General features: G+C 34.8%; 2 protein-coding genes across 2 annotated transcripts; both read left to right on the top strand.

Moving 5' to 3' along the window:
- The first annotated feature begins 181 nt into the window (after positions 1–181).
- LOC125191818 (cytochrome P450 72A225-like) lies at positions 182–2,788 on the top strand. Its single transcript, XM_048089237.2, has 4 exons — positions 182–455; positions 1,027–1,241; positions 1,403–2,023; positions 2,302–2,788. Exons 1-4 carry the CDS (start codon positions 182–184, stop codon positions 2,725–2,727), a joined length of 1,536 nt encoding a protein of 511 aa, XP_047945194.2. The 3' UTR covers positions 2,728–2,788.
- A 5,515-nt stretch (positions 2,789–8,303) lies between these two features.
- Positions 8,304–10,753, top strand: LOC125195515 (cytochrome P450 CYP72A219-like). The gene is made up of 4 exons (XM_089069996.1): positions 8,304–8,593; positions 8,970–9,184; positions 9,314–9,934; positions 10,299–10,753. Exons 1-4 carry the CDS (start codon positions 8,320–8,322, stop codon positions 10,722–10,724), a joined length of 1,536 nt encoding a protein of 511 aa, XP_088926122.1. The 5' UTR covers positions 8,304–8,319; the 3' UTR covers positions 10,725–10,753.
- The last annotated feature ends 2,281 nt before the right edge of the window (positions 10,754–13,034 follow it).

Genomic DNA, 13,034 nt, shown 5'->3' on the forward strand with positions numbered 1-13,034 from the left:
GTTGTAAATACTATAAGTTAAACATTATTCCATGTGCTATAAATATTTTTCCAAGAAATCCATCTAAATATTTTATAAACTAATACACCACATGCACTATTTTATCCATATCATAGTGTATAAATATGCCCCATCCCTCTCATATCTTCCACACCAAATCAAAAACTAAACTATCACAACAATGGATGTTTTCATCTTGTCAGCCACTATTTCTATTGCTGTTGTAGCTCTGATATATCTATGGAAATTTTTGGATTGGGTGTGGTTTACCCCCAAAAAACTCGAAAAAATCCTACGTCAGCAGGGCTTCAAGGGAAATTCTTACAAGCTTTACTATGGAGATTTCAAAGAGATAGGAAGGATCACTGGAGAAGCCTTGTCCAAACCCATGGAGTTCACTAATGATATTCAGCCTAGAGCTACTTCCATCTACCACCATGCTACCGAAAAATATGGTATATAAACTAATTACTTCTTGTGCATTGCAAAAAAAAAAAAAAAGGTGGACTAGATTAGGGCTATGTTTTCTAAATTCATTCACAAATATATTTTTTAGGTGATTCGGATTATTAACAAACTTTGCGTAACATTTTGCATGAGATTTTGAGAACTCTATGCGACCCTCCCTTGAACACTTCAAGTGTTTCCACCACTTAATGCATGCAATATGGATTATTAATCCTTTACTTAGTTAGAACACAAAACATTATCAGTTCACGAATATATTAAATTCAGTTCACATCACAAAACATATCAGTTTCTCACTCACTATATAAGTTTGATGAATCATGAATATCGATTTTTTACTCAATATTAGGAACTTATATGATTTGTGATAAATGCCTCATTCTGAAAAATACGCATGCCTCAATCTCATATTCTGCTAATTTAATCCCGAATTCTGAAAGGCTTGCGAATTCAATCCCTTTTTTTTTCCGAAATCTCTCTCTAAAGGCATTGCTTCTATTGTATGCACTAAAGATTATTCAACAATTGGAAATATTTCTAAATGGTTACAATTTTCAGGTGAAAATAACTTCATTTGGTTCGGTCCGAGGCCTGCGGTAAGCATCACCGATCCCGAGATCATAAGAGAGATTTTTTCGAAAAACAATGTTTACTTGAAGCCCTCTGGTAATCCAGTTGCAAAAATGTTCAAAGGACTCGCAACGTACGAGAAAGAAAAATGGGCCAAACATAGAAAGTTGATCAATCCCGCCTTCCACGTTGAGAAATTAAAGGTATACATATACATGAAACTTTGAATGAAAATAAAATTCAATCACCACCCGGTTCGACTAATTCAACCGCGAATCAGCGCATTGTCCGGTCCGGTTTAATTACAACCCCTTTTTTACTGTTAGACTTAAAAAACCAACTAGTTCAACCTTTGATGCAACAGCATATGGTTCCGGCTTTCCACGTCAGCACGGTTGACATGCTGAAGAAATGGGATGCGATCGTGCCAGATGGCGGATCATGTGAAGTCGACGTGTGGCCTCATCTTCAGACCATGACGAGCGACGTGATTTCAAGAACTGCGTTCGGGAGTAGCTACGAGGAAGGGACGGAGATCTTTCAGCTCCAGAGGAAGCAAGTGGAGCTCATCATCGAAGCGGGCCGCCACATGCCCGTCCCGGGATGGTTGCCCACCAAGAACAACCGAAAGATGAAGGAGGTTGTGGCGGAGGTCGAGTCACGGGTGCTCAGGATCATCAACAAGAGGATGAAGGCGATGGAGGCCGGTGAACCGAGCTCGGGTGACTTGTTGGGTATATTATTGGAATCCAATGCAAAGGAGATAAGAGAACATGGAAATGCATCCGGAATGACGATGGAGGATGTGATGGAGGAATGCAAGGTTTTCTACTTTGCCGGCCAGGAGACTTCTGCGTCTATGCTGGTATGGACAATGATCCTTCTGAGCAAGCACGAGGATTGGCAAGCCCGCGCTAGGGACGAGGTTTTGCAAGTTTTTGGGAAACGGAAACCGGAATATCAAGAGCTAAACCACCTCAAAGTTGTAAGTACAACTTTTTATGTGCACAAATACTTGATATTTTAGGTCATCCATAAAAATTAATCACCTTTTATTTGTGATAAATTTCTCTTTTAAACGGGGATCTATTGACTACTAACAATATCACAGTCATTTTTTCTCTTAATATCTTTTACTTGACCAAAATGGAAAGAGTCTACTCCCTTCGTTCCCCATTGTGTATCTCAGTTTTGCATTTTAGTCTGTCCCTTATTAATTGTCCCACTTCATTTTTACTTAACAACATGTGTATGTTCTTGCAGATGAACATGATCCTGAACGAGTGTCTGAGGGTGTATTCACCGCCCACAACGCTCACTAGGTTTACTCACAGCGAGGCTAACTTTGGAAAGTATCGTATACCAGCCGGAGTGCAGCTAGTGCTTCCCGTGCTAGCAGTGCACCATGACAAGAAGCTGTGGGGGGACGACGCCACCAGCTTCAAACCTGAGAGGTTCGCTGAAGGCGTGTCCAAGGCCACACAGGGTCAGCCTAAGTTCATACCCTTCGGGTCGGGGCCTAGGGTTTGTATCGGGCAGAACTTCGCGATGTTGGAAGTGAAGATGGCGATGGTGTTGATTCTGCAGAATTATTCGTTCAAGCTTTCGCCGTCGTATGCGCATGCTCCTCATGCGCTCATCACTCTCCAGCCTCAATTTGGAGCACATTTGATTCTAACCAAACTTTAATTGATTTTTTTATACTTTTTTTATTTTGTTTTGTGTGTTTTCTTATAGTACGGTGTGCTTGTGTGCTTGTATGCATTTATTTTATCAGAAAAAATGAAGTTGTAATAATCACAAGTTGCTGTAAAAACTTGTGAGAAGTTTGTGTGATCTTTGACCTTGAAATAAAATTTATTTTGTTTAATACATAGAAGTATAGTGGTGTGTTCAATGGCACTCACTCCTTAATTTCTAACTACAACTAATTTATGACTATATGAATTTTTAGAGATCTGATGGTCTATAAATTGCCCGCACGAAAAAGGAAAATTGAGTCATTTAATGGCGGACGGAGGGAGTATTTTTTTCGCATGAGTTAGAGCATTATAAATTAATTTTCAAAAGTTTAATTCTTAGTTGAAGTATAATTGTTTACTGAATTGATATCCAAAATTTTTAATAATATTTCAAATTTAGTATAGCATATTTACCAACCCTGTAATATTAATATATTCCTATGGTGCACAAAATGGCGCGTGGCATGGCTTATTATCAACTTAACAGAATTTTTTAAGCCTAAAACGACATTAATTGTTGTGCATACTTTGAATAAGATGCGAGGGTTATTTTCTAAATACTCTACCAAAATAGAGTTTGTATTATGAATATTCTTGGTTGATTGATGACTTATAGTCAACTTCATTTTTATTTGATTGAGGCACATGCTCCTCATACGTTCATTAGTCTTCAGCATCAACATGGAGAGCACTTGATTCTTAGTTTCTTACCAAACTATAACTACTTACTCTAATTTAGTATAATAATGGTGTTTTGCATCTGAAAATGAAGGCAAAACAAGATCTAGATTCGTAATCAATACTTGTTCTGTAGTTTTTTAATCAATGCTTATTACATAGGAAAACAAATAATACTAAAATATAAAATCACTAATCTGATGAAAAGTTTATTTTTTAATTAAATGCGAACTCAGAATTTTAAACTAATTCAAAATTAATGATGATTTATTTTTAATTAATAAATAAACTACCGTAAATTGTTTGAAATGGGCTGCCATTTAAAACAATTTCATTATTTGGGCTGCTATAATTTATGGCCCAAAAGAAGAAGTGTCAACTGTCGGTCAACCGTTTATTGTTTTGTAATGAAAATCTAATTTTAAACCCCAATTTGATATGTATATTTTTTTAAATTGATTCCACAATTATTTAGTACTATACAAATTCGATTATATATTAGCATGGGCCTTATGATACACAACGGAAATTACGGATCAGAAACAGATCTGGAATTATAATCAATATTGCTTAGTTTGTTTTTCACAATTAATTGAATCATGCACTTGAATTCACTACTTCCGTTATCTTGTAAATCCGATACATAAATAATTCTCACATACAAAATCTCTGTAGTACTTTATTTACACTTACTCCATAGTACTTTATTTACACTTACTCCCTTAGTCCGTGAAATAATGTCCCAATTTATTTGTTTGATTCTCACAACTCTGTCAAGTTCGTCATCGCCAACCATAAAATTTGTGGAGAACTCCATTATGATGTGTGGTTTTTTTCCTCTTCAAAGGCTCATGTCTTTGCATAGGATGTTTAATAGCCGAGATTTAATAGCCAAAATATTGAATGGTCATAATTTTATGGTATCTGAAAGTAGGTATGTGGCGTATCATATGACTACAACAACGTCTACGAAAGAGATGATGAAGACGTTGGATGAAATGCAAACAAGGTACGTACATATGATAAGACGATTGTTTAGTTTTAGAATTGTAGAAAAAAACCGTGCAGCAACATCTAAGCAAGTTCAATGTGACCACTGTGCAATTGAACTCGGTTGATATTAAATTCGTTGATGAAATTCGTCGTGTCTGATGACGATGACAAGGTGTTGGTCTTGAGCCGGGGTGTGACAAAATTGTCCTAAATCGATTTTAAACATTACTAAATTAACTTAGATGAAGAATAATGGCCAGATATTAAAGCATCAGTTGTACGGATTTTTGAAAATAGATGCTGCTGATTAAAAAACTCCCATTCAAATGCATATGATCTTTCATTCTCTCCTTTTTGAACATGAGCAAGAGTTTGACTATCAACTTTTTTAATAAGCATATTTTCATTAATTATCTCCATCTTGAGACTTGCTATAATGATAAATATATGCTCCTCTGTCCATGAAAAATAGGGCAAAATTGTCATTTTTGGTTGTTCACGAAAAATAGGGCACATTCAAAAAAGGAAAGTGTTCAACAACTTCTCACTTACTAATAATATTGACCCCGCATTCCACCAACACTACTTCTCTCTTACTTTACCAATTCTACATTAAAACCCATATCATTTCACAAAGTGCCCAATTTTTCGTGGACGGAGGGAGTAACTTTTTAAAGCTTTATTTTTAGTTCTGAGATATTTATATTTTGATGAGTTGCATGTTCTTAATTCAAGTATATGAATTTTTATTGAATTGATATTTTCAAACATTTTAATAATATCATAAATTTTGAATTTTATAGGATATTTAACTACCCTGTAATGCCTTATTTTCAAGGTAACAAGATTTTCTACGCAAGCGACATTGTACGTTTACTTTGAATAAAGTGCTAGCAAAACGATAGGGTTATTTTCTAAATATCCATGAAAAATAGTCTCGTTTTGCTATTTTGGGCGCCCATAAAAATAGTCCTATTTCGAAAAATAAAAAGTTTATTTTTCATACTTCATACACTTTTTCTCCTCTCTCCCATATTTCAAGTATTTTTTCTCCGTGCCTCTCTTACTTTACCTATTTTTTCTCTCTCTCTTCTTACTTTTCCAATTTCTCATTCAAACTCATGTCGTCTATAAAAGAGACTATTTTTTTTGGACGAAAGGAATACTAAACTAGAGTTTGAACCATTGGGTAGTAAATTTAATTATGTACTATCAAAATGGATACTACTAAATTTTTATTTCTGTGCAACAAGATTCATATTTTCCCTAGCCGTAGTAATATCTCCAAAATGGATTAATTCCACAATTTTATTGTCTGATTGGTCTCAAATAAATAACAATGTTATTTTTATTCAAGTAACAAAATATGAATGTGCACATTATATATATCCAAGCTTTATACGTAGGCTAAAAATAACTATAGAATCGACCAGAATAATTAATCCAAATTTTGTTCAAAATTTTTTCTTCATAATTTATACTCCCTCCGTCCCACAAAAGATATCACACTCGTGGGACGGCACGGGATTTTAAGAGATTTTGTTTTGTGTGTTAAATGAAGAGAGAAAATATAATTTTTATATTCATGTGGGAGAGAACTTTTTCCAAAAATGGAAATGTGACATCTTTTGTAAGACAAACTAAAAAGGAAAGTGTGACATCTTTTGTCGGACGGAAGAGAGTACAAATTTATCTTATTTACTAGTACTCCCTCCGTCTCCAAAAAATTGATAATTGTAGATGACACGGATTTTAATGTGCAATTGTTAAAGTAAAAGATAGATGATAAAAAGTAAGAAAGAGAAGAAATAAATAGTGGAACAAATGTTAATGGATTTTGTTGAAAAACTTTCTAGATTTAAATTTTGTCTAATTTTAAGAACGGTTGAAAATAGTAAAACTAATCTATTTATTTTTGGAGATGGAGATATTATTAAATAATTTCAAATATGGCGGCCACTAGAATTGAACGCCAAAAGTTGAAGCCGAAAAAACATAATAATATGGATAGCGTTTGACCTAAGAATACAACAGTGAATAGATATTACTTTGGGATTAATGGCCAATGGGGAATAGGACAATCACTAATCAATCATAATCTTGTTTAGTCAACTTTATCTATATATTCCTAAGCATCGTTGTTGTTGTATTATTTTCAAAGAAAGACATCAATATTAATTATTAACCCAATGAAATCTAGACAGAACCTACAAATCAATATTTCGCAAAGTTTGAAAATTTTAAAAGTAAATTTAAGTGGGGGGCATTTTTCAAAATAAATGCTGAAAAATTGGGAATGTACATATTGGAAATTATTTTATGAAACAATATTTCTAGCATTAGTAACACTAAAATCTTGAAAAGCATAAATTTGTTTTGGTAAAGGCTATGTATTTTAAATTTTGAGTTTGAAATTCTGAACAATATTTTTCATATCCTTTTATCTATAATTAGGGATGTCAATTCAACCCGAAATTTTTGGGTCGGACCAAATAGCCCGGTAAAATGAGCGGATTAGGGCTGTAATTTTATAACCCGAATATAAAATGGGCTAAACGGGTTGGTCCGAATGGGTTGGCGGGTTAAACGGGTTGGCCCGACGGGTTACAACTTTTAATTAAAAAATATTGAGTTTTAGGGATTTTCTGTATTTTTTAATTTTATATGACACAATCAGTCTTTTTAAATCTACATTCTACACGTTTCCACTCAATCCCACACTATCAACTTTCAAGTTCCACCTCAACTCATTCTATCGTCCCATTACCTGCCATTATTTTTTTACTACCACCAACGCCAAAATTAAGAATTAACCCATCAAAATCTCAATATATTTATCTTTTTAATAATTATTCATGTAAGATATGATTTTTAATTTTCAAATAATAAATTATGACCAATGCCAAAATAATGACGCGAACACAAGCTTTAATTGAAATCAATTGATTTAACATTAATTTATCTTTGTTTAGAATCTTTAGATTATAGTTGATTGAGATGAAAGACTTCTCTCCCAATGATTATGGAAAACTATGAAAAATTTGAAGATTTTATATGATTCTATCACTAAGAAGAAGAAAATAATAAAATATAAAATCATTTTATTAAGGAAAATTTGATTACAAGTGATTATTTTTGAAAGTTCTTAAGGCCGAATAGCCCGATGGGTTAGCCCGAAACCCGGCGGGTTAGGGTTAGGGTTGAAAATTTATAACCCGAAAATTTCATAGCCCGAGTAGCCCGGACCCAAATAGCCTGACAACCCGAATGGGTTGGCCCGAACCCGAACGGATTAGCCCGATTGACATCTCTATCTATAATAATGGTTTTTTTCACAATGATTCACATAAAATACAGAGAATTCAAGGAAATTATATGAATGAAATAAAAAGAAAATTTTCACTTGATAGAAGCTTAATCCCTTTATTGGGGTCATGTGTGGGGCCGCCCATTTTTAATAATAAGGGCTCGTTTGTTTTCCTCTAAAAATGAGATACAGCAGCCATAACGCAGCCATAACAAGTTGAACATAATTTAAACATTAAAACTAAAACAATATGCTATAAACACACTTCCTAGAAAGCCATCTAAATATTATACTAATGAACCACCACCAAACCATATTGATACATGCACTTTTTAATTTGTCCCTATGACTTTCAATTCAAACTTGAACAAACTAATGAATTTAATATTAATTAGTATCTAATTGAAGTCTAATTAACCTTAACCAAATGAAACAGCCCACATAATTGACTTCTCCCAATTCTAGATTGGAAACATAATAAACAACACTATCATAGTGTATAAATAAGCCCCATCCCTCTCATATCTTCCACTCCAACTCGAAAACTAAACTATCACAACAATGGATGTCTACATTTTGTCAGCCATTATTTCTATTGCTGTTGTAGCTCTGATATACCTATGGAATTTTTTGGATTGGGTGTGGTTTACCCCCAAAAAACTAGAAAAAATCCTACGTCAACAAGGCTTCAAGGGTAATTCTTACAAGCTTTATTATGGAGATTTCAAAGAGATAGGAAGGATCACTGGAGAAGCCTTGTCCAAACCCATGGAGTTCACTAATGATATTCAGCCTAGAGCAACTTCCATCTACCACCAAGCTGCCAAAAACCACGGTATGACCACTTCTCGTGCATCGCAGAAAAAAAGATAGGTAGGGGCTATGTTTTATAAATTCTGTCCGCAAATGTATTTTTAGGTGATTCGGATCATTGATAGTGCTTTTTTGCGTAACATTTTACCTAAAATTGTAATAAATTTGAAAACTATATAAAAAAAGGTGAATTGTATTATAGCCACTGAATGCATGCAATCTAGATTGGAATATAGAGATAACATTTTATGCTAGAATTACATATACTAGTTCTATCCTACATATTACTTATTTGGGTAAGTTGACTTCTCATCTTTTAGTACTTCTTTTGTATGCAATCAAGATTATTTAAGTCATCATATGACCCAAAAATATTTCTAAATGGTTACAATTTTCAGGTGAGAATAACTTCATTTGGTTCGGACCAAGGCCTGCAGTAAGCATCAACGATCCCGAGATTATAAGAGAGATTTTTTCGAAAAACAACGTTTACTTGAAGCCTACTGGTAATCCAATTGCGAAAATGTTCAAAGGACTAGCAACGTACGAGAAAGAGAAATGGGCCAAACATAGAAAGTTGATCAACCCGGCCTTCCATGTTGAGAAATTAAAGGTACATATCTTGAAATTACGCGCATTTTTAAAAACCGGACCAGACCGGACCGGCTGGTTTGACCGGTTCGGTTAATTACAAAACTGGCCAGTTCGACAGTGAACTAATGTCTACCTTTGATGCAAACAGCATATGGTTCCGGCTTTCCACTTGAGCACTGTGGACATGCTGAACAAATGGGATGCGATCGTGCCAGATGGCGGATCATGTGAAGTCGACGTGTGGCCTCATCTTCAGACCATGACGAGCGACGTGATCTCAAGAACTGCGTTCGGGAGCAGCTACGAGGAAGGGACGAAGATCTTCCAGCTCCAGAGGGAGCAGGTGGAGAGGATCATTGAGGCGGGCCGCCACATGCCTGTCCCGGGATGGCTGCCCACCAAGAACAACCGGAGGATGAAGGATATTGTGGCAGAGGTAGAGTCACGGGTGCTCGGGATCATCAACAAGAGGATGAGGGCGATGGAAGCCGGTGAGCCGAGCATGGATGACTTGTTGGGTATATTGTTGGAATCCAATGCAAAGGAGATAAGAGAACATGGAAATGCATCTGGGATGACTATTGAGGAAGTGATGGAGGAGTGCAAGGTTTTCTACTTTGCCGGTCAGGAGACTTCTGCGTCTATGCTGGTATGGACAATGATCCTTCTGAGTAAGCATCAGGACTGGCAAACCCGAGCCAGGGAGGAGGTTTTGCAAGTTTTTGGGAAACGGAAACCGGAATACCAAGAGCTAAACCACCTCAAAACTGTGAGTACATATTATTAATACTTCTGATCGTTTGATATATTCAAATGTGAGTTGTCATATACTGAAAATAAAAAGTAAAAAGTGATAAATATAAGTAACTAGTAGTAATTGAAAATTTGACTTTTATGATAAAACATCATTGGAGACTTGGACTTAGTTGGTCTCACCTTATAACATATCAGCTACGCTTTAATAAATGAGATCGTACCTAGTCTTCGTAAAATCTAACATTATTTCAAAGCATGGGTGATCCTGTATAAATATGAAGTAAAAAGAAATCAACTTAATACTTATTGAGTCACACATAAATAGTACAATACCTAGTCTCCGTAAAATCTAACAACACGTATACGCTCTCCCGCAGATGAACATGATCCTGAACGAGTCTCTAAGGGTGTACACACCGGGCGCGACACTCGGTAGGTTTACTCACAGTGAGGCTAACTTTGGAAAGTATCGTATACCAGCCGGAGTGCAGCTAGTGCTTCCCGTGCTAGCAGTGCACCACGACAAGCGGCTGTGGGGGGACGACGCCACCAGCTTCAAACCCGAGAGGTTCGCTGAAGGCGTGTCCAAGGCCACGCAGGGTCAGCCTAAGTTCATCCCCTTCGGGTCGGGGCCTAGGGTTTGTATCGGGCAGAACTTCGCGATGCTGGAAGTGAAGATGGCGATGGTGTTGATTCTGCAGAAATATTCGTTCAAGCTTTCGCCGTCGTATTCGCATGCTCCTCATGCGCTCATCACTCTCCAGCCTCAATTTGGAGCGCATTTGATTCTTACCAAACTATAATTGAAATTTTTTTTTTCAAACTTTTGTTACTATGTTTTGTGTGTTTTCTTATAGTAACGGTGTGCTTTGTATGCATGTTTTTTTCTAATCGAAAAAATAAGTTGTAATCACAAGTATTGTGAAAACTGTGGGAAGTTTCACTTATCATGAGCTTCAAATAAAATTTATTGGTCCGTTCGTAAAATGTTGTCCACTTTGTTTTTTTACATTTTTGGTAAATGGGCGCATTTTATTATAAAATTAATATATAAATGTAGGAACTACATTCCACTACCTTTTCTTCACATATCTTAAAACTTGTGCCGAGACAAACTTGGACAATATTTTGCGGACCGAGGGAGTAGTTGTTTTTATGAATAAAACTAAAAGTATGTCAAAGGGAGTAGTTGTTTTTATGAATCCACTAACTTTTATTCACATTTCTTAAAACTAGTCAAACTTGGACAGTATTTTGCGGACCGTGGGAGTAGTTGTTTTGATGAATAAAACTAAAAGTATGTCAAAGGGAACATAAATCAAACTTTTTGCATTATTAAGAATTTTTAAAAAGATAATATAAGTTTTCAATATTTTCCGAAAAATGGTCAAAGTTTGGGACATAAATGGGATTAACACTTTTTTTTTATTATTCTACATTTTAAAGATTATTTAATTATACGATAACAAGATTTTCTAGCGTTCAACTAAAGTCAAATTAAACCCCAAAAAATCTAGACAACATATTTTTTGATACTCCTACATTAAAAGTAATCTTTTGTTGTCTTATGATTATGAGAGGTTGAATTGAAAATTTTCCATTCAAATATTTGTGCTTGTTATGTTTACAAATTATCAGAGACCAATCTAAGCATTCAACCGTGAATTATAAGATGGCATTTCAAATGTTTTAATTTATAGCATATAAATATTCAACAACTCTATAATTTCCTCATCATGCTCAAATGATGTGACATGCATCGTTTTCACATGAACATGATTTTCAATGTTTTGAATCGACTTTGTTGAGTACTTCGAACGAAAATGCTGAACGAACATATTTTTTTTTGTTAAATAATAAAAAATGCTTTCCGTTTCATAATAAATGTCTCATATTTCATTATTTAGATGGATTATAATTAATGTGTTATTAACACTTTCTCCATCTTCTAGTTCAATATTTATGACATTGCTGATGACTCATGGGCGGATCTACTTGGAGGATTAGTAGGCATTTGCCCCTCGTCAAAAATCTATATTCATATTCCCTCCGTCTCTGATTAATTGTCACTATTTGACCGGGCACGAGTTTTAGAAAATGTAAAGAAAAGTTGGTTGAAAAAGTTAGTGGAATGTGAGACCTCTTTTTTATATTGGTTTTATAATTAAATTTGAGTGAAATGAGTTAGTGGAATGTGGGACCTACTTACCATTTATGGTAAAAATGAAGTGTGACAATTATTGAGGGACGGACCAAAATGGAAAATATTGACAATTAATCGGGGACGGAGGGAGTAGTATTTTATTCAAATTTAAAAATTTATTTTAAATTCTCTTTTAAATGTTCCTTTTCGTTACCACAAAATTTATTTATAAATATATTTTTGCCCCTCCTCTCGTCAAATCCTAGCTTCGCCCCTACCTGATGTGTGTTAGTATTAATTGTCGTATCTCAAATCAAAATTTCTGAATACGCTACTATAGCAATATATACACATAGACACTATGTGAATGAAAGCAATGCAAAGGGATGGGCCATTGAAAGTTCAGTTTATAATTTGCATGCATCTTCTTACATATTTCCACTCGCACCAACTTGCTTTTAGTGTCATACAAATCTAACGTTGACTTCTTGACCGATACATATAATGACAAGTGGCAATTACTTCCCCTAGGAAAAAACTCTTTTCATTTTAATCCATTTTTTAAAAATAAAAACTCTTCATTTTAGAAAATGGACCTCATATCAACTTACAGTCTAACACTAATTCCATTTTTTATTTTCTCTCTCTTATTTTATCCATTTTTTTCTTCTTTCCTATTTTAACAACTTTGCATTATAACTCGTGCCGTTTTTAAAGTTCCTGCTTTAAGAAACAAATGATAGTAGTATTTTTTATTGTTATTTTGTTAAAGGCGGATACTACTTAACACCAACTACAAAATAGATATGTATGGTATGGGACTTAAAATCATAAATGGCTAAAACAAAAATTCTTGAAATTGCATATCAATAATTTTCAAGCATGACGGCTGCATGTAATGAAGTGAAATAGTAATAGTGGAAAAGTACACCAGCTAGGCCAAGATTTTTACCACTAACTTTGAATATGG

Source organism: Salvia hispanica, chromosome 4 (assembly GCF_029641045.1).
Source record: "Salvia hispanica isolate PSC_SH4W2 chromosome 4, Shi_PSC_v1, whole genome shotgun sequence".
In the NCBI taxonomy this organism is placed as follows: Eukaryota; Viridiplantae; Streptophyta; class Magnoliopsida; order Lamiales; family Lamiaceae; genus Salvia; species Salvia hispanica.

What these genes read in the sequence shown, in the direction of transcription:
- LOC125191818 (XM_048089237.2), top strand. Translation starts at nt 182, where the DNA reads ATGGATGTTTTCATCTTGTCAGCCACTATTTCTATTGCTGTTGTAGCT. An exon ending in CCATGCTACCGAAAAATATG is followed by an intron (nt 456 to 1,026) that starts GTATATAAACTA and finishes TACAATTTTCAG; the next exon opens with GTGAAAATAACTTCATTTGG. An exon ending in AGCTAAACCACCTCAAAGTT is followed by an intron (nt 2,024 to 2,301) that starts GTAAGTACAACT and finishes ATGTTCTTGCAG; the next exon opens with ATGAACATGATCCTGAACGA.
- LOC125195515 (XM_089069996.1), top strand. Translation starts at nt 8,320, where the DNA reads ATGGATGTCTACATTTTGTCAGCCATTATTTCTATTGCTGTTGTAGCT. An exon ending in CCAAGCTGCCAAAAACCACG is followed by an intron (nt 8,594 to 8,969) that starts GTATGACCACTT and finishes TACAATTTTCAG; the next exon opens with GTGAGAATAACTTCATTTGG. An exon ending in AGCTAAACCACCTCAAAACT is followed by an intron (nt 9,935 to 10,298) that starts GTGAGTACATAT and finishes GCTCTCCCGCAG; the next exon opens with ATGAACATGATCCTGAACGA.